Below are 21,863 nucleotides of genomic sequence, written 5' to 3' on the forward strand. Positions count from 1 at the left end.
GATGGTATTTAATGCCATGGGACTGGACGAGATTCCTGTCCTAGAGAATGGAACAGAAAAGTGGAGAGGTCCAAGGACTGATTCTTGGGGCACTCCAAAATCTAGAGACAAGGGAGATGAAAAGGAAGCACCAAGATAAATCAAGATAGTATATTAACTTTAGATATGTAAAAAGAATTTCAACCGTTACTAAGGTCGAATTATTGAGAAAAGTAACAGACACACCATCAGGAACTCTATAGAGATATAGTGATACAGGGGTCCCCAGAGAAACTCCGACCAGCTTGTGCACTGGGAAAATGGGGTGGAGCTTCATGAAGTTCGCGCTGTTTGCAGGGAAAAGGAGCCTGGCCTCTGTGATCTGGTGTGGTAACCTGGGGATTCAATCTGTGAGATGTGGGCCTGTTAACAGGAACCTCTCTTGCTTTGCTGAGTTTTTTCCTTTTCACCCAATAAACCCTGTCCTTCCTCACCCTTCAAATTGTCTGTGAGCCTAATTTTTTGTGGTTATGTGTCTTTAGCTGACCTAAGAAAAAAGTCCTACAATAATAATATTGCTCAAATGATGTGTTCTAGGAAGATTATATTAGAAGGAATACTTTATGACTTGATTTTTTTTCATGCCAACTAAGGAAGACTAAAGACTCAGCCTCCTAAGTAGCTGGGACTACAGAAGCATACTACCATACCTGGCTGATTTTTTTGTTGTTGTTTGTATTTTTTGGAGAGATAGGGTTTGCCATGTTGCCCATGCTGGTCTCCAACTGCTGGGCTCAAGCAATCTGTCCACCTTGGCCTCCCAAAGTGCTGGGATTACAAGCTTGTAATCCTGGCCCACACATTTAATAGTAAACACTTCAGATTTTCAGACATGAGATAATCTAATCAACGATACTTATTAGCCACTGGCCTATTCAGCATTGATTCTTTAGAGTCATACAACTTACACTCCCAGTTCACCCACCTTGGGTGAGGCCAATAATTAGACTCAGGTAGCTTCAAAACTGAATGAAGTGGGGCAACACTTCTGGATCATTAAGGATCTGCTGACCTTGATTAAGAATCTGATAATGAGGAACATCTTAACCCACCTGTGACCCACCTAGATAAAATGGATAAACCCATGTAACCTGGTAGCTGAACTCTGGAAATAAAACTTCCAAGAATCACTGGGAAATTTACCAGTGCATCCTCAAAACTTCCATAAAGTACCATTTCAAAGAGGAACTGAACACCTTAAAGAAGCTGTGAAGACAATTAGGTGAGATAGTATTCCATCAGACAATCATTTAATACCCATACATTGTATTAAGGATACTGTGTTAGAATTATTGTGGAAAATTACAAAACAGATGTTTGGGTTTTTTGTTTTTGTTTTTGTTTGACACGGAGTCTTGCTTTGTCACCTAGGCTGGAGCGCAGTTGCACAATCTCAGCTAACTGCAGCCACGACCTCCTGAGTTCAAGCAATTCTCCTGCCTCAGCCTCCCGAGTACCTGGGATTACAGGCAGTTACCACCACACCCGGCTAATTTTTGTATTTTTAGTAAAGGCAGGATTTCGCCATGTTGGCCAGGCTGGTCTTGAACTCCTGACCTCAAGCGATCCACCCACCTCGGGCTCCCAAAGTGCTAAGATTACAAGCATGAGCCACCACGCCCAGACAACATCCTTAACAAAGAGAAAATACTCCAGAGAAGATTTAACCAAAAAAAGTCACCTAAAAATGTAAATATAACATTAACAGATACCTAATAAACTATAATTATATGCAGTTGTGCTAAGAGGGACAGTAGATACTCAAAGTGAATATAAAAAAGTAAAATGTCATGAAGAAAGTAAGATAAGAGCAAATAGCAGAGGAAGAGTAAAAGTGCTGAAAACTGAGGGATAAAGCATTTGAAATAGCTTGATGTTGAAATGAGATAGGGCACTGAGGTCAGATTAGGTAAAAAAAAAAAAAAAAAAAAAAGGCAAGCTCCAACTATATGCTGCCTATAAGAAATCCACTTTAAAAATAAAGACAGCCAGGTTAAAAGTAATACAGAAATGACAAAGGTGACATCACAACCAATCCCAGAGAAATACAACAGATTCTCAGAGACTATTTTTTTGGGGGGGGGTTTGGGGGCGGGTGGGGACGGAGTTCTGCTCTTGTCCCCCAGCCTGGAGTGCAATGGCACAATCTAGGCTCACTGTAACCTCCGTCTCCCAGGTTCAAGTGATTCCTCAGAGACTATTATTAGGAACACTTCAAGCACACAACTAGAAAATCTAGAGGCAATGGACAAATTCCTGAAGACATACAACCTCGCATGTTTGAATCAGGAAGAAACTGAAACCCTGAACAGATGAATAATGAATTCTGAAACTGAATCAGTAATAAAAAAACAACAACCAAAAAGCTCTGGACCAGACAGATCCACAGCTGAATTCTACCAGATGTGCAAAGAGCCAGTACCAATCCTACTGAAACTATTCCCCCAACAACAACAACAACAAAAAATCGAGGAGGAAGGACTCCTCCCCAACTCATTCTACAAAAACGGCATCATCCTGATACCCAAATCTGACAGAGACATAACAAAAAAACAAAACTATGGGCCAGTATCCCTGATAAACATGGATGCTAAAATCCTCAACAAAATACGAGCAAACCAAATCTAGCAGCACATCAAAAAATTAATTCACCATGATCAAGCAGGCTTTCTGCCTGAGATGCAAGGCTGATTCAAGATACGCAAATAAATAAATGTGATACATCACATAAACAGAATTAAAAACAAAAAACATATGATCATTTCAGTAAACACAGAAAAAAACTTTCAATAAAATCCAACATCCCTTCATGATGAAAATCCTCAACAAACTAGGCATTGAGGGAACATACTCCAAAATAATAAGAGCCATTTATGACAAACCCACAGCCAACATACTGAACAAGCAAAAGCTGAGATCATTTCCTTTAAGAACAGAAACAAGACAAGGATGCCCACTCTCACTACTCCTATTCAACATAGTACTGGGGAAGTCCTAGCCAGAGCAATCAGGCAAGAAAAAAAAAAAAAAGGCGTCCACTCAGGAAAAGAAAAAGTCAAATAATCTCTCTTCACTGGTTCTTGTAATTTTTCTGTTGAAAATCCTCAAATAACTTCCTATCTCACTCAGAAACACTCTAGGCCTACAACTACCTACATGATTTGGTCCTGCATTACTTCTCTGCTCTCATGCCCTACTGTCTTTTCCTTGTTCATGTATTCTGGCTACATGGCCTCTTTTTTGCTTTTGAACATGTCCTTCCCTCCACCTCAGGGCTTTTATACTTGCTGTTTGTCTGCATAGAACACTCTTTCTCACAGTTATCAGTAAAGCTAGCTCTCTTCCTTCCTTCAGGTTTTTACTCAATGAAGGCTTCCCTGACCAGCTTATTCATCTTATTTTCCTATCTCCTGTATTGGAATGTAAGATCCATGAAAGTCGGGATTTTTATCTTGTTTTGTGTACTACAGAATCATTAGGATCTACACATAGTAGGTGCTCACACATTTTAAAATGGATAAATGATTCTGATTCTCATAATAACTTTTTTTTTTTTTTTTTTTTCTTTTGAGACAGGGTCTTGCCCTGTCACCCAAACTGGAATGCAGTGACCTGATCTCGGCTCACTACAACCTTCGCCTCCCAGGTTCAAGAGATTCTCCTGCCTCAGCCTCCTGAGTAGCTGGGACTACAGATGCATACCACCATGCCTGGCTACTTTTTAAATTTTTTGTAGAGATGCGGTTTCACCATGTTGCCCAGGCTGGTCTCAAACTCCTGGGCTCAATTGATCTGCCCACCTTGGCCTACCAGAGTGCTGGAATTACAGGGATGAGCCACTGTGCCCAGCCCCCACGATTTTTAGAAATTAGCTGGGCATGGTGGTGCATGCCTGTAGTCCTACCTACTCAGAAGACTGAGATGGGAGGATCACTTGAGCCCAGGAGCTTGAGGGTGCAATGAGCTATGATTGTGTCATTACACTCCATCCTGGGTGTTAGAGCAAGACCGTGACTCTAAGAAAGAAAGGAGGAGAGAAAAAGAGAGGGGGTGGGGGGAGGGAGGGAGGCAGGCAGGCAGGCAGGAAGGAGAAAATAATTCTAAATTTCTGAAATATAGGGCAATCTTACAAATGCATGAATAATAGTACCACTTTATTTAAGAAACTACTTTAATATTTTCCCATGGAGACAACAAAAATTAGCTACTTCCATCAGTAGGAAACAGATTTGATTACCTAGCTTAGTATGAACCAGGAGGTAAAAGTTTTCTGGGTTAAGAGCTGTAGACCAGTGTTCCAGATGTCACTGAGTCATTGTGTAATCTAAGAAGTGTAACAATATAACTTGGTTTGCCAGGAGCAATCTCAATTTAACTCTTATATTAATTAATAGTGTCTGCAAGGTTCCCAATCTGGATGATAGAATAAGGTCATCGTAAAATTAAGGTGCTTGCTTTTGGCTAGTGATTGTAGTGCACATTAAAAATCATGCATGATAAGATATGTGTAAATGCTATTTGACATTTATTGAGCATATTTTAGAACTTGACTTTGTTCAGTTTATGGCTATCAGAGTCTCAAACATTTTCAGTCTTGAGTAGTAAATATAGTTGAACAGTGTATGCTGAATGACACTTTTAATGGATAGTTCTTAGCATTCTGAAGGTCTCATACTTCATTGAGAGTCTGATAAAAGTTTTGAATGCACTGCCCAGAAAAACACCTATTCAAAATTTTTACAAATAATTTCAAGAGGTTAGTGACTTCCCAAACTCCTTCTAGAACCGCTATTCTGATGACCGTTCTCCCTGCTTTGAGAGAATGCCTTTCAGAGACACTATTGTACTAGTACAACCTTGATTATCTGGTATGTCAATGGAACCTTTTAGAAAAAAACAGAATTTTCTCTATGCCAACATAAGTACATGTAGAAATGTTTATGCAGATGGTATTTTACTGTGTGTATTTTTTGACAGCTTACTGTTCCATGTTAGTATAGACAGCTGTACTTCATTCATTTCAACTTAATTCCTGTATTTTGCAAATTTTCAAAAATAAAATCAGTGTATCAGGAAGTTGCCTATATGAAACCTGAAGCAAAAAAATGCTTTAGATATCTTAATCACAACAACTAAAGATCACAGGGTACATGTCTTACCATTTATAGTATAAAACTGAATTTCCACATTAGCAAAAAATTGAAAACAAAAATTAACTTGTGACCAACTTGCCAAAATCTGACCAGAAGGAAATTTTTGAAGGTAACTCATCACAAAAACACATGTACTCTGTGCAGAAATGTTTCTTAAATCAGTAAAGAAAATAAGGAAATGCAGAGGAGCAAAAAGAATTCTCCATGGTGAAATCTCTCAAAAACTATCACTGCTGACAATGCATTTCATTTCTCTATATCTATACATAAGTTTTGTTAGTTTGCCTATTTTTACATGGTTATCATCATACTGTATATGTAAATTTTCTCCTGTGTTCTTCCTTAATATTTTAACTACTTTTTCTATATTCCTTTGGGACAGAGTGCTAGAAGAGGAATTATTAGGTCAAAAATTATGAATATTTCTTGATACATCTTACCATACTGCTTTTCAAAAGTATTTTGAAGTAAAAGTTTATACTTTTAACCAGTCGGGTCTCATACTGCTAATTTCACCACACCTGTGCTTGGATTGGGCATTATGATTTTTAACATGTTTGTGATCTCAAAAACAAAAGGTTCCTCACTGTTCTGATTTGCAGTCCCTCCATTTTGCATGACATTACACATTTTTCCACAGACATATTACTAGTTTTATTTTATATTAAAACATGATTTTGCATTTATAGAGACCTCCATTTAGAGGACAATAGCCCCTTGTAAATAAAACTTTTAACAGAACACGTTCATGTTCACGATGTGATGTTTCTTTATGTTTTGGAAGCCTAAATGTCACCAGATGTGATATTTCTTCACTACTAAGACAAAAAACCATTAGTTTTTATCAAAATCAGTCATCTGGGTTACCATGTTGAAATTATCCTCAAGATATGAAAGAAAACTGTTTCAAATGCTTAATTTAATTAATAGTCAACAACTTAGCCACGTGTGGTGGTGTGCCTGTAGTCCCAGCTACTAGGCAGGGTAAGGTAGGAGGAGCCCTTGTGCCAGGAGTTTGAGGCTGTAGTACACTATTATTGAGCTTATGAATAACCTCTGCACTTCAGCCTGGGCAATAAAGCAAGACCCAGTCTCTAGAAAAAAAAAATGATTAGGTAAAGAAAAGAAAACAAATTTTCACAATGGGAGAATGTGGTTTATTACTAAGAAATGACTGATACGTAGTTTCATTGATTTTTTAAAAAAATAGTTCCAATAGCAAAATAATCATAGAAGTTAGATTTTTATCAGGAATAATTTTTATTAAAATCATCTTATTCCAAGTATTTTCTTCTTTTCAAGGTATCACAGATGTCGTAAGAATCTGAATCCCCCAAAAGACAGATGATGCGGAGGTTCCTGGGGGAATCAAAGAGAAATGTGCCTCATTTGCCATTTGAGAAAATGCAGTCTGGTGTATTCAGTAATATATAGTAAAGTAATAATGATAAAATATCTTTTCATATATTAGAATGTGTACTTTTATATAAAGTAATTCTGGATTTGACATTCTCATTTAGAGAAACCTATTTTCTTTCTTCTTTTTCGATTTTAGTGTTTCATTTATGTGCGGTCTCCAATTTAGGACTTTTCCATAGTGCCAAAGCCATACATATTCAGTAGAACATCAATAAATTACATCAGAAATTCAACACTTTATTATAAAACGGGCTTCGTGTTAGATAATTTTGCTAAACAGTAGGCTACTGTAAGTGTTCTGAGCATATTTAAGACAGGCTAGCATTTTCAATTTACAATATTTTCAACTGATAGTAGGTTTATTGGGATGTAACCCTACGATAAGTTGAGAAACATCTCTTTTTGTGTGTCTACTGTGATTTAAGTATTTTTAATCATCAGCCAAGCATTGTTAGTAGTATAAATATGATTAATAAAAATGTGCATGGCTTTCCTGAAGGAGATTTTTTAATTGCCTTTGAGAATAAACTCGTAAGGTCTACCAAGAAAATAAATGTTATGATGTTTCAGTTGGCTTCTAGGAAATAATTAAATTAGTGATATTTTAATCAGGTTTTACTATCTGCTAGGCCCCTTCCATCGATTCTTATTAAATTCTCAAAATAATCCTTTGAAAAGGGAGTATAATTACATTTTACAGTGACTCGAACCTTACCCAAACAAGTGGGAGAGCCAGGAGCCAAACTATCAGGCTCCAAAGCTTTTTTTCAGTGCATCACAATGACAAAGGGGTGGTTTTCTTTCACCCAAGAATGTGCTTTCCTGGAAATTTTTCTAGATAGAATATTATGTAATTTGTTTTGAAGGTTTTTTTTCCTGACTGTCTTAAAGATTATGCTAGCTTTAGAACACATGCAAACAGCTGCAGCTCTGTGATTAAAATGTTAAGGTCACTAGAATAGTGTTAGGAAAATGTTAATAGATAATTCTGCTGCCTCTATTAGCTTATGTATGATCCTTAATAGCGTTGCTTCCCCTTCAGTTTCTATTTAGGAGGTGAAGAATCTTTTAATAAGGTAGAAAGTTGCTTTATTTAAATTTGTACTGTAGAATGTTTGTGATACAGTATTTGTAAAATTGATATGAAAAATAATTTCTCAAAGTCTATTGTTTGATCTAGTTATTTTAATGAAGGAACTCTAGAAGTTTCAAGTGGCCAGTGAAGTGTGAGGAATAGAGAGTAAAGGAAATAATTAATAATGGTGACCCTCTGTTAAGTGGTTTACTTTTTCCATTAATATAAATTTCATTTGGAAAGATTAAAAAAACAAGTTTGATTGAACTTGATAAATCAGAAATATTTACCAGCTTTGTCGATGGTGTATTCTTGAAAAATGTTTGGTTTTCTTTCAGGTTGACTTATATCCAAAATTCTACAAATTCTTAGCTATGTTATAAATGTAGAAAGAAGAGAAAAATCAAAATATGATGATGAAGATTTTCTTCCGAGTACAAAGCTCTGCTAAATAAGGATTTACCCAAGATGCCCACATCCACATACTTATGTGTCAGTGCTTTGGAGAATTAACTTTGACTTTATTCTACTGGAAGTATAGATTAACACTGTGCTTTCTGGGATTTTGCTTTTCATGGGTTGCTGATTTTTAATTTTGCTAAATAAGCACATAGTCCATCACCAGCATCACCTGCCCTCTGTTCCTCCCCCGTCCCCCAGGGATAAGAACCTGTTATCCACCATCAGTAACATTTTATGAAAGATCTACTTATTTGTCTGTTTTGCAGACATTTTAAAATTCGTAAAGTGGGATGCTTCTTTAATTTAAATACATTTAGCTTCATGAAAAACTCACTACACAGTTCTTGTTCAAGCATTATTGGGAAACCACCAGAGGGCACTCTCACCCAGGGCTTAATTTGAACATCTCGCCCAAGAGTGAGTTTTAAAAGCACTTAATTAGCAGAGAATTTGGATGTTCATTAGTTGAGAATGACTAGTAGAATAAATGGTAATAGTGAAATTAAGTGCTGGAATATTCTGAGTAGACCAATAGCAAAAACTGATTTTTTTTTTTTTTTTTTTTAAAGAAAAGGTCTTGCTGTGTCGCCCAGGATGGAGTGCAGTGGCACAATCACATTGCACTGCAACCTCAATATCCTGGGCTCAAGCAATCCTCCCACCGCAGCCTCCCGAATTGCTGAGACTACACATGTGTGCTACCATGCCTGGCTAATTGTTTTAATTTTTTTTATAGAGACGGGGTTTCGCCATGTTGCCCAGGCTGGTCTTGAACTCCTGGGCTCAAAGCGATCCACCCACCTTGGCCTCCAAAAGTATGGGATTACAGGTGTGAGCCACTGTGCCCAGCCTTATTTTTTTTTTTAAGATAATATTGTTAACATTTTGTATTTCTCTGCATAAATATATTTCAAAAATAAAAATAGAGCTCATAATATATGCTGTTTTGTAATGCTTTTTTCACTTAATAGGAATTTTTTCCGTATCATTAAGTACTCTGATTTAATGGGTGCATATTGTTCTATAATCTGGCTTGTCATAATTTAATTAACTCCCTGCTGTTAGACAAAATCATTGTTTCTGTTTGTTCCATCTTGTAAATAATGCTGTTATTAACATCCTGGTGGATTATTACCATTTTCTTTTTTTATTTTTTTTTAAAATTTATTTCTTCTTTTTTTTTCTTATAATTTCATCAGAAGCTGGCAAGATCATTACTATTTTCTTAGATTTGTTTCTGTAAGTGCAATCGTTGAATCACCATGTCCGGCATCCATGTTTATGTACATTTTTAAAGTCAGTGGTTTAAACTGTATACTTTTTGGGTTTTGGAGATGGAGGTTTGCTCTGCCCAAGCTGGAATGCAATGGTGCGATCTTGGCTCACTGCAGCCTCCACCTCCCGGGTTCAAGTGATTCTCCTGCCTCAGCCTCCTTAAGTAGTTGGGATTACAAGTGTGCACCACTATACTCAAGTAATTTTGCATTTTTAGTAGAGACAGGGTTTCACCATGTTGGTCAGGCTGGTCTCGAACTCCTGACCTCAAGTGTCCACCCACCTTGGCCTCCCAAAGTGCTGGGTGGGATTATAGGTGTGAGCCTCCATGCCTGGCCTAAACTGCATACTCCTAACATCAGTATATGGAAATATTTTCTCTTTAGTTCTACTAAAATTTTAAAAAGTCTTTATCAATTTAGTAGGCAAAGACTGGAAAATGTTTTAATTTGATCAGCCACTTTAATATATGTCTCATTTCAAAGCATATAAAGTATACAAGTTTCAGGTCCTAGCTTAAACCTATAAGAGGCCTTATTATGGGCTTATTTCCTTGCAGCCCTTTACCATAATGTGTTTCTTCTACCTCCCCTGCACAACATTGTTTATATGCCCCCTAAAATGTAACTTCTTTAGATTCTATTGTTACGTGCAACACTGTATATCTCTCCATAGCACTTAATCAGAGTTTGTAATTAGGCATCTTTTTGTGTGATTATTTGGTAAATGTCCATATCCCCTACTAGCCTATAAGCTCCATGACTTCTAGGGACCCTGACTACGTGTATCACTGTTCCTACCGCCTAACATTGCCTAGCACATTCATTGCTTCACAGGCATCTGAATATGGTTTTATAAAATACATTGCTCTAGTGCACAGGATTTTAAGCTAAGGATTTCATGAATGGGATTTGGGGTAGGGGCATCTATGAAATTCCTGAAATTGTGTAGAATTTTGAGAATATGTGTTTTCCTGGGGATAGAGTATGTAGTTTCTCAGCAACTCATTACAGTCTGTCACATCATGCCCTAATTCTACTTGCCTGTAGCTAAACACCTAATAGCATTAGAACTGAAATGATAGTGATATGCAAGATAGCACGTGTGGTTTCCACATATTCTAAGAGGCATCTTCAATTAGATTCCAAAAATTTTTAAGAAAAAAACAAAGATATAATGTGCCATCATTTTGGATGGTTCTGGGCACTTCAGGTAAACCCTTACTCAAAGAATACTTTTTCAGTTTCAATGTGTATTTTTAAAATTTCCAGAAGATAAGTTGAATATCAGCCCACAAACACTGGTAGTAAGCAAACTATTTTATTTGCTAAAGGCATAAATAAATGTCTCCTTTGCTTTTAGGCAAAGGGAATGCTTCTTCAGATTTTTTTTTTCCCCAGAAGTTCAAAATAACTTGCTCATAGTCTTCCCAAAATAATTTTCAAACATTCTAACACCAAAGAAAGATACTCCCAATTGAGCTCAGCCATCAGCCTCCTACTATTTTTTAATGTGCTGTTTAACCTTGTGAATGTGAGAATATTTTGAATGCACTGGGAAGGAATACTCAGGAACAATATGTAATGTGCTTTCTAGTTTTGCACAAAGGCATTCATTTTGATTTAGTAACAACCTCATACTTATATAGCATATCCTTCTGCAGAAATGCTTCACAGCCATGACTGCTTGAATTCTTGTCATGTTGTTTGTAAATGAGCTCCTGTTTTTAGATGGAGAAATGGAGGCAGAGTCTCACAATTACATGTGAGAATAGCAAGTAGAACCTTATGATTACTTCTGAGTCTTTTTTTTTTTTTTTTTTTTTGAGATGGAGTTTCACTTTTGTCACCCAGGCTGGAGTGCAGTACAGTGGCCAGTGGCATGATCTCAGCCCACTGCAACCTCCGCCTCATAGGCTCAAGCGATTCTCCTGCCTCAGCCTCCCGAGTAGCTGGGATTATAAGCATGCACCAGCATGCCTGGCTGATTTTTTGTATTTTCAGTAGAGATGGGGTTTCACCACGTTGGCCAGGCTGGTCTTGAACTCCTGACCTCAGGTGATCTGCCCACCTTGGCCCCCCAAAATACTGGGATTACAAGGGTAAGCCACTGTGCCCAGCCTCTTCTGAGTCTTCAATTCAGCAAGAATGTCTCTCTTTTTTTTTTTTGGGACAGAGTCTTGCTCTTGTTTCCTTGGCTGGAGTGTAGTGGCACATTCTCAGCTCACTGCAACCTCCACCTCCCGGGTTCAAGCGATTCTCCTGTCTCAGCCTCCCAAGTAGCTGGGACTATAGGCATGCAACACCATGTCCAGCTAATTTTTTGTATTTAGTAGAGATGGGGTTTCTCCATGTTGGTCAGGCTGGTCTCAAACTCCTGACCTCAGGTGATCCACCCGCTTTGGCCTCCTGAAGTGCTGGGATTACAGGCATGAGCCACCACGCCCGGCCAAGAATGTCTTTTCTTTATAATGTTGTCTCTAAGCATGTAATCTTTTCGGCAAATTTTATTAAGCACCTATAGAGTTCAAGCCACTGTGGGTTCAAAGATAGCCCTCATTCCTGATTGACAAAGTATCTTGCTATGACCATCCCTTCTTTCCCCTCTAGTCAAAATTAGTCTCTTCTTCACTCATAATGCAAAGTACATTGGATTACTATTATGCCACTTACTTGAATAATTGTCTTGATGAGTAATATATGTAGTCAGTAACATGGTTAAGTGTGGCAATTTGGATTGATCCCATTGGACTTTTCAATTGCTGCATCCAGGTGTAATTACCATAAGAGCATAGAAGATAGAATCATAAAGCTGAAAGACATCTTTAAGATGATTTTTGGGGACTGATTTGGGAAACAGATCCAAAGAGACTAATTGACTTGCCCAAGATCACAGATTGTGGCAGAACCAACCAATGTCTTTTTTTAAACATTAAGGACATCTTATATGTATATTTATGCATATACATACTGATGAAATGTGCCTTTAGCAATAGATGTGTCCAGTGATGTACTAATGAAGATTTAACAACTGGTTCTAACTTGTAATGTTTGCCAGTTTCCATGACTGGGTCTTTACAAGTTGTTGTGCACTGACTCCATCATTCCACTGGATGTGCCCCTGAAATCATATATTTACTACTAAAACCATTAGATTGTTTCCTTGTTCTAGTTATGCATTCAGAGACACTCCACCTTATTTTCTGATTACATTTGCAGGGAGAAATAACTCCTTACTTGTCAGTTTCAGCCTTCACTTTTAGTTTCTTTTTCTTTTCCTTTTTCCAACCCAGTATACCTTAGAAACTTTCAGTTTCTTTTAAGGATTTAATAACTTGCTTATAAGTGTTTAAAATGACTTAATGGGTTCTATCTTTTAAGGGAACTTTGGATGAATCCTTGAATATCAGTTATCTATTGCCAATTAACAAATCACCCCAAAGCTCATTGGCTTAAAACAACAATCTTTCATTAGTTTGCGTTCTTCCAGGTAATTCTTATAGTCTGGATCCAGCTCAGCTTATCTTGGCTGGACTTGCCCATGCAGCTGAGGTCACTAGTTGGGTTGTTGAGGCTGGCTAGTCCTAGATGGTGTCACTCATATGTCTGGTATTGAGTGACTGTCACCTGGGGCATTAGGGGGACTGTGTCTCTCATCATCCAGCAAGCTAGGCCTGGATTATTCACATGGCTTTAGGATTTCAAGAGTACAAGATTGGGGCTGGGCATGATGACTCACACCTGTAATCCCAGCACTTTGGGAGGCCAAGGTTGGGGGATTGCTTGAGCCCAGGAGTTCAAGACCAGCCTGGGCAACATAGTGAGAGCCCATCTGTAAAAAAAAAAAATTTTTGAGATGGAGTTTCGCCCTTGTTGCCCAGGCTGGAGTGCAATGGCGCAATCTCAGCTCACCAGAACCTTCGCCTCTTGGGTTCAAGCGATTCTCCTGCCTCAGTCTCCTGAGTAGCTGAGATTACAGGCATGAGTCACCACGCCCAGCTAATTTTGTATTTTTAGTAGAGATGGGTTTCTCCGTGTTGGTCAGGCTGGTCTTGAATTCCCCACCTCAGGTGATCCGCCTGCCTCAGCCTCCCAAAGTGCTGGGATTACAGGTGTGAGCCACCACGCCTGGTCTTCTACAAAAAAATTTTAAAAAATTAGCTGGGGGTGGGGAGGGTGGGGTGGTGGTGCTGCATGCCTGTAGTCCCAGCTATTTGGGAGGCTGAGATGGGAGGATTGCTTGAGCCCATGAGATTGAGGCTGTAGTGAGCCATGATTGTGCCACTGCACTCTAGGCTGGGCAACAGAACAAGCACCTGTATCAAAACAAAAAAGTGCAAGATTGGAAGCTTCAAGGCTTCTTGAGGCCTAGTCTCAGAACTGACACAATATCACTTCATAAGGCTATCTCAGATTCAAGGGAGTGAGAGGAGAGATGCTACCTATTAAAAGGAGAAGCAGCAAATACTATGGCCATTCTCTTCACAATAGTTGTCACCAAAACGTAATCGATTTGTTTATGGGTTTACATTGTCATGTCTCCACAGGACAATGCACATGGTATGTTTGTCAGAACCCAGTTGGAGTTTTGTTTCCCAGCATCCAAAGGAAATCCCTAACTTTCATTTTTTCTTCCCGTAAGCAGCCCCGAACACTTTTACTTACAAGCCATCTCTACCTGAATTAGCAATCATGGATAAGCTCAACAACTGATCATTTCCTTATCAGTTTAAACCATATATATTTTAACACTGTCCCTTTTTCACACACACTAGTTAGCTAAGAATGAGCTGGGGGGCTGGGCGTGGTAGCTCACACCTGTAATCCCAGCACTTTAGGAGGCGGAGGTGGGCGGATCACTTGAGGTCTGGAGTTTGAGACCAGCCTAGCTAACATGGTGAAACTCCGTCTCTACTAAAAATGCAAAAATTAGCTGGGTGTGGTGGCAGGCATCTGTAATCCTAGCTACTCAGGAGGCTGAGGCAGGAGAATCCCTTGAACCCAGGAGGCAGAGGTTGCAGTGGGCCAAGATCACACCACTGCACTCCAGTCTGGGTGACAAAACGAGATTCCGTCTCAAAAAAAAAAAAAAAAAAAAAAAACTGCCAAACCGCTTTTTGCAAAGTGGTTGTACCATTTTATATTCTCACCACCATGAATGAAAGTTCCAATTGCTATATTCTTGCCCTCATTTGATAATATTTTTAGTTTTAGCCATTCTAATGGATATATAGTAATAATTTGATGGTTTTAATTTGCATTTCTCTGATGATCAATAACATTAAGTTTTGATTCAGGTACTTGTTGGGCACTCATATCTTTGGTGAAATATCTGTTCAAATCATTTGCTCTTTTTTTTTTCTTAGCACTTAAAAAAGACTTTTTGCCAGGCACAGTGGCACATGCCTGTAGACCTAGCTACTCAGGAGGCTAAGACAGGAGGATCACTTGAGTCCAGAAGTTCTGGGTTGTAGTGAGCTATGTCAATCAGGTGTTTGCACTAAGTTCAGCATAAATGTAGTGACCTCCTGGGTCACTGGGACCCAGGGTTGCCTAAGGAGTGTCAGAAGTGGAGCAGGTCAAAACTCCTGTGCTGATCAGTAGTGAGATCACACCTGTGAATAGCCACTGCACTCCAGCCTGGGCAACATAGATCCTCATCTCCTGAAAAAAAAAAAAAAAAAAAAACTTTAGTTTTTAAAAGTAGTTTTAGGTTCTGAGCAAAATTGAGAGGAGGGTACAGAAATAACTTATATATCCTCAGTGCTCCCCTCCCCCATGCCTCCCTCATCACCATACCCCAGCAGAGTGGCACATTCGTTACAATTGATAAACCTACACTGACACATCATTATCACCCAAAGCCTATTGTTTCCATTAGGGTTCACTCTTGTTGCTGTACAATCTATGGGTTTGAACAAAGGTATAATGACATGTATCCCTCTTTATAGTCATGCAGAGTCTACACTGTCCTAAAAACCCTTGGCTCTGCCTCTTCGTCGTGTCCTCCCCACTAACCCCCGGCTACCACTGGTCTTTTCACTGTCTCCGTAAGTTTTTCCTTTTTCAGAACACCATATAGTTGGAATCATAAAGTATATAGCCTTTTCACATTGGTTTCTTTCACTGGATAATATGCATTTGTTTCCTCTATGTCTTTTCACAGTTTGATAGCTCATTTCTTTTTAGCATCGAGTAATACTCCATTGTCTGGGTGTACAACAGTTTATCCATTCACCTGCTGAAGGACATCTTGGTTGATTGCTTCCAAGTTTTGGCAATTATGAATAAAATTGCTATAGATATCCATGTGTAGGTTTTTGTGTCCATTTAAGCTTTCAACTCCTTTGGGTAAATACCAAAGAGCACAATTGTTGGATTGAATGGTAAGAGAATGTTTCGTTTTGTAAAAAACCACCAAACCGTCCTACAGAGAGGCTGTACCATTTTGCATTCCCACCAGCAGTGAATAAGGGTTCCTATTGCTCAACATCCCTGTCAGCACTTGGTGTTAGTGTTCTGAATTTTGGCCATTCTAAAAGGTGTGTAGTGGTGTCTCACTTGTTTTGTGTTTTTCTCTGCTCAGACAGCTCATCCACATCACATTTATTTTAATTTGCATTTCCCTGATAATATGTGATATGGAACATCTATTTACTCATTATTTTTTCTTCTTATGATTGAAGTTATAATATTTCTTTAAATATTTTGGATAAATCTTTTGTCAGATATATGCACTGGAAATATTTTTATGGGGGACCAGTGTTAAGATTAGATCTGTTTAAAGAGAAAGGAGAGAAAGCTTCAGGCAGGGAATGCAATCGATGTGAAGGTTTGGGGTAATTTGTTTCATTTATCTTTAACACCATGTTATGGATGGCAAAATAACTTCACTGGCTTTTCTTATCAAGAAAAGACTTACCTTTTCTGAATGCAACAGTATTAGTAAACCTAATGGTGACAATAAAAGCGATTCTGAATAAATGAAAACCAAGAGATTGTTCTAGTTTTACTCATAAATATAATTCTTCATATACTGAGTTCAGTTTTTTAGCCATAAATGAAGACATGGGAAAACCATAACATGTTATTTGCTGAGAAGTTCTGGCAAATGAAGCAATAAAATAATCAAAACTAAATCAACATTTAAATACAGAACATAAAGAGATAAGTCCAAAACCAGAAGATCTCTTTGAAAGAAAAACCTAAGTAATTAAAAAACTGAAAGCACAGATATTCATTATTTCACAAATAAACGTTAATGCTTTTTAGACATCTTATAAGTAAGCAACTTTAGATTGCTAAAACTAAAAAATGCAATTAAGACAATAATCTTATATATAGACAATAATTGTCTTAATAATAATCAGCATCAAAGATTCTTAGAAATGTTGGGAGACTGTGTGGCAAAGAAAGTACTTCAATTACCAGTTACCAACACACAACAATTTGAAATATCCAGGAAGATCAACCCATAGAACAAAGAAAGCTAATAAATTACCTTTTCTTGCAATTGGTTTGATGTACCATTAATATATAGATATTACTAATATGGCAATTAGTTTATATGCTATTTGAATATGATAGTAATATGAAGGAAGATTCTCTTTTTTCCACTTCATTGCCAACAAACAGCTAACTCTAAACAACAGTAAAGTGTGGAATAAATTACTTTGTTAATAAATGTGGTTTGAAGCTTTGTGTAGGAATACAATTGGATGGATAGCAGCAGTGGTAAGAGAACATTCCGGAATAATTACCTAAATTAAGGAGCTTGCCCTAGAATGTAAATCAACCTACTATATCTTTATTTGAAAAAGTCTTGGTAGAAAAAGCATATCAACTGAACTGTACAGTGTGTTCAGTGACTTAGTAAAGACCATAACTTGTGTAAAGGCTAATGCAATAAGTTTGAGATTGTTCTCTTTATGTAATAGTTTGGAAAACAAACAACTGTGATTACATTTAGAGATACGATGATTATCTAGAGGGAAAGTTCTGTTGAGCATATTTGAACATTTAATTATTGCTGCAAGAAGCCAGTTTGGTCCCAGCTTTATAAAGATATACATTGGGCTGGGTGCGGTGGCTCATGCCTGTAATCCCAGCACTTTGGGAGGCCGAGGCAGGCGGATCACCTGAGGTCAGAGGTTCAAGACCAGCCTGGCCAACATGGTGAAACCCCATCTCTACTAAAAATACAAAAATTAGCTGGGCGTGGTGGCACACACTTGTATTCCTTGCTACTCGGGAGGCTAAGGCAGGAGAATCGCTTGAACCCAGGAAGCAGAGGTTGCAGTGAGCCAAGATTGTGCCACTGCACACCAGCCTGGATGAAAAGAGTGAAACTCTGCCTCAAAATAAAATAATAAAATGAAATAAAGATATAAATTGGCCAGCTAGAGTTACCATCAGTTATCTGAAGATAGTCTGATAGCTTCAGAATTCTTTCATACAAGGCAGGAATGCAACTTGTTTTTTAACGGCAGATAAAATCAAAGAGCAAAAGCAAAAGGTAGAAGCTTGAAAGACCAGAGTTGCTACAGATTGTTATTACATGTTCCATAATTTAACAATTGTCATTGAAGTTGGTGATTATCTTGATATTGCACATCTGTAAGAAGTAATCAAACTATTGTGAACTTGATAGAATGCTTTTAAGTTTTATTTTCCAACAAAAGAATGTCTACATACGGCAGATTCATAGATCTGGAATCCATTTATGTCATCAAAAGAGGATTTAAATTTAATTATAAGCTTATACATTGTTCTAACTGGCAACTAATGAAGGATTAAAAATGAATTTTGAAAATACCACACCACTTGCTTCATTTTGGATAAAAGTTAAAAGTGAATATTCTGAGTATGCTGAAATTAGTTTAAAAACTTTTTTTTCCCATTCCGACCATTATCCCTTTGTAAATCTGGTTTCATCTTATGAATAATATTTTTTTAAAAACCATGGAAACAGTTTAGATATACATCAATCCATGAAAGTAGCATTATTGTCAATCTACCCTGTATTACATATTTCAACGAGAAAGAAACCAGCTCATTTGTGACATTTAGAACTTTTTTTTTTTTTGAGAGAGAGAGGGTCTCATTCATTTTATTGCCCAGGCTGGAGTGCGGTGGTGCAATCGTAGCTCACTGTAACCTTGAACTTCTGGGCTCAAGCAATCCTCCCACCTCAGCCTGCAGCTGGAGCTTCAGGTGTCTGCCATCACGCCTGGCAAATTTATTTTTTGTAGAGACCAAGTCTCCCTGTGTTACCCAGGTTGGTATCAAACTCCTGGTCTCAAGTGATCCTCCCATCTCGGCCCCCACAAGTGTTGAGATTACAGGTGTGAGCCACCTCGCTTGACCTAAAAACTTTTAAATATTAATATGCATTGTGTTTATTCAAAGTATATCTAATGGTCTAATAAACAGAATCACTACTTCAATTATAATCTTCAGTTATAATTGAAGAATGACAAAAAATTGTTACAGAAATCTCTATATTAATCTTAAATTCACATTTTCAGTGAAAGTTTTTAAATAATTTTTTCTCTTTCCCTTTTATGTGTGTTCCAATTCTATTTATTGAAATTTAATTTTATATCCATTAACATAATTAAAAATTGGGGCTTTAAAAAAATGTTTCTTTTCATTCTACTAGTTTCATTTTATAATTTATAAAAGTACTAGACCACAATGGATTAAAGAACTATCCTTTCGTCACAGATAGTTCAATGACTCCTGGTTTTTTTTAGACTGAGTCTTGCTCTGTCACCCCAGCTGGAGTGCAGTGGTACGATCTTGGCTCACTGCAACCTCCGCCTCCCAGGTTCAAGCGATTCTCCTGCCTCAGCCTTCCGAGTAGCTGGGACTACAGGTGCCCACCACCACACCGGGCTAATTTTTGTATTTTTAGTAGAGACGGGGTTTCACCGTGTTGGTCAGGCTAGTCTTGAACTCCTGACCTCATGATCTGCCTGCCTCAGCCTCCCAAAGTGCTAGGATTACAGGCGTGAGCCACCATGCCCAGCCAACTCCTGTTTTATAGTGTACTTTCTGGAATATTATTCAGCTTTCTCTTGAATTCTTTTAGTAACTAGGAGTTCACTATGTTTCCATGGACCTAACTCCATTATTAGACAGTTTTCTCTCTCTGCTTTTTTTTTTTTTTGAGATCGTGTCTCCTCTGTCGATCTCGGTTCATTGCAACCTCCGCCTCCCAAGCTCAAGCGATTCTTGTGCCTCAGCCTCCTGAGTAGCTGGGATTACAGGCACCCACCACCACACCTGGCTAATTTTTTTTTGGTAGAGACAGGGTTTCACCATGTTGACCAGGCTGGTCTTGAACTCCCGACCTCAGGTGATCTGGCTGCCTTGGCCTCCCAAAGTGCTGACATTACAGGCGTGAGCCACTGCACCTGGCCATTATTGGACAGTTTTAATGGAAAGTGTTTCCTTATATTGAGTGGAAATCAGTCTGCTTATGGTTTATAATCCTCAGACTTGATTCTCCCCCTGAATCTATATGAAATAAATTTACTCCTATTTGAAAATATTTGTCATATTCCTTCTTATTTTTCTTTAAGCTTTATTTTTTCTTATTATCCATATGACATGTTTCCAGAACTCTCCCTTATCCTGGTTGTCCTCCTTTAGACACATGCTTTTAATGATATATTTCTTAAAATGTATTACCCAGGACAACATTTTTTTTTACTGTGGACAGTATACTTTTACGAATGGTGCCAATAATGCATTACATTTTTTAGCAGTCATGTCATCCTGTTGATTTGCATTGAGTCATCATTTCTTAAGAGGGAATCAGGATATCAAAATAGTCTCCAAACTCAGCTGATTCCTTCTGCAGATACACTCTCCACCCTTCTTGATTCCTTTTCGGGAGAAAAGAGAAAAGTTTATTTTCATTGCTAACCTCACTGATTTTTAATTTTACCATTTAAATGTTAGTAACACAGCTGGTAATGTAACCAAAGAAGATTTTTGGCAGGGGATGATGCATTCAGAGCCTTCACTCTGGCTACAGGGAGACCATGGAGGATGGGCTGGAACGGAAGCACGATGGCCTGCTGGGCACACCGTTAAGTGACTGATGGAGTCATTCAGCTGACAAATGATAATGGCCTGGATTAAGGAAGGAGAAGAGGGGACCAAGAGATGCCAGAGATACATAGGAAGTAAAAATTAATAGGCCTTGGCAACTATTTTTTTTTTTTTTTGAGACAGAGTCTTGCTGTGTTGCCCAGGCTGGAGTGCAGTGGTGTGATCTCGGCTCACTGCAACCTCTGCCTCCTGGATTCAAGCAGTCCTCGTGCCTCAACCTCCTGAGTAGCTGGGACTACAGGTGTGCATCACCACTCCCAGGTAATTTTGGTATTTTTAGTAGAGATGGAGTTTCGCCATTCTGGCCAGGCTGGTCTCGAGCTCCTGACCTCAAGTGATTCACCCGCGTCGGCCTCCCAAAGGGCTGGGATTACAGACGTCAGCCACTGCACCTGGGTTGGCAACTAATTTACACGGAATGGCAGAGAGTGATTAATGAAAAAGCGGGGAGAAAAGCTGCTCTTGACATCTGAAAGCTGACTTGGCATTCACAGCTAGGCTATGTTATTTTCCTGTTGGGCATAAGTCTCACAGAATACCAACATTAAACAAGATGACTCTGAAACCTTAATAAAGTGAGAAAAAACAAGTCCACTTTGTAATTTTGTCTAAGCACAGGCAAAAAGAGGGTCATGGTGCCATCCAGAAAATACCAAAAATCACCCTCTCAGCTAAAATGAGCAACTGCTACTTTACCAGTGACAGCTTTGTCCCAGCTCTAGTCTGCCTTCCCTATAGAGAAGATGTATTGAGATAATCATGAAATTCTCCTTCTTTCTGATAGTATCCAATCTGGAGCAAACCCGTTTCCTTAGACCCTCTCCCAATCCCAAATTCTATACTAGGTTCTTCTAAACACTCTCATACTGAGACACCCCATGGTTCCCTATGTTGTGTGTTCTTCTTTGCTGCAATGAGTAATAAACTCAACTTGTTTAACTAGAGGTGTGTTCCTGGTGGTCTCTGGTTAAAGAGCATTGACGTTAAGAATAATTTCAGAGTTTCTTGCTTGGACAGTCAGGTGTGAGTAGTGCCAGTAATAGAAATAAAGAATACTGGAGAAGAAGAAAATGTCTTCAGTTTTTAACAAGTTACCTTTGAGATATTAGTAGGTTACTCCAAGTGGAGATATCCAAGAAGTAATTGGATGGATTTATGACTCTGGAGCTCAAGAGAGATGTCTGTGCTGAATCTATCTGTCATCCATGTACCTACCTACCTACCTGTAGCTACACATAATATACTCAGAAATGTATATATTTGAGAGCTTTTTTTTTTTTTTTTTTTTTTTTTTTTTTTTTTTTTAAGGCAGGATCTCAC

At 38.3% G+C, this 21,863-nt stretch overlaps 1 protein-coding gene across 6 annotated transcripts in view; it reads left to right on the forward strand.

Annotated features, from left to right (window-relative positions):
* Positions 1 to 21,482, forward strand: part of MRPL42 (mitochondrial ribosomal protein L42) — a 49,154-nt gene extending 27,672 nt beyond the window's left edge. For 2 of the 6 annotated variants that reach the window (XR_673546.5, XR_673545.5), the window contains exons 6-7: positions 6,495 to 6,630; positions 8,025 to 9,085. Coding sequence is in view for 3 of the 6 variants with exons in the window: in XM_509266.8 (XP_509266.2) it covers positions 6,495 to 6,540 (46 nt within the window). In the remaining 3 variants the exon portion in view is untranslated. Of the gene's footprint in view, positions 1 to 1,512; positions 6,460 to 6,494; positions 7,976 to 8,024; positions 9,086 to 20,666 lie in introns of those variants that run through there. The other 4 variants (XM_509266.8, XM_009425995.4, XR_010148121.1 and 1 more) reach the window with 3 other exon arrangements.
* The last annotated feature ends 381 nt before the right edge of the window (positions 21,483 to 21,863 follow it).

Source organism: Pan troglodytes, chromosome 10, assembly GCF_028858775.2.
Source record: "Pan troglodytes isolate AG18354 chromosome 10, NHGRI_mPanTro3-v2.0_pri, whole genome shotgun sequence".
Lineage (NCBI taxonomy): Eukaryota > Metazoa > Chordata > Mammalia > Primates > Hominidae > Pan > Pan troglodytes.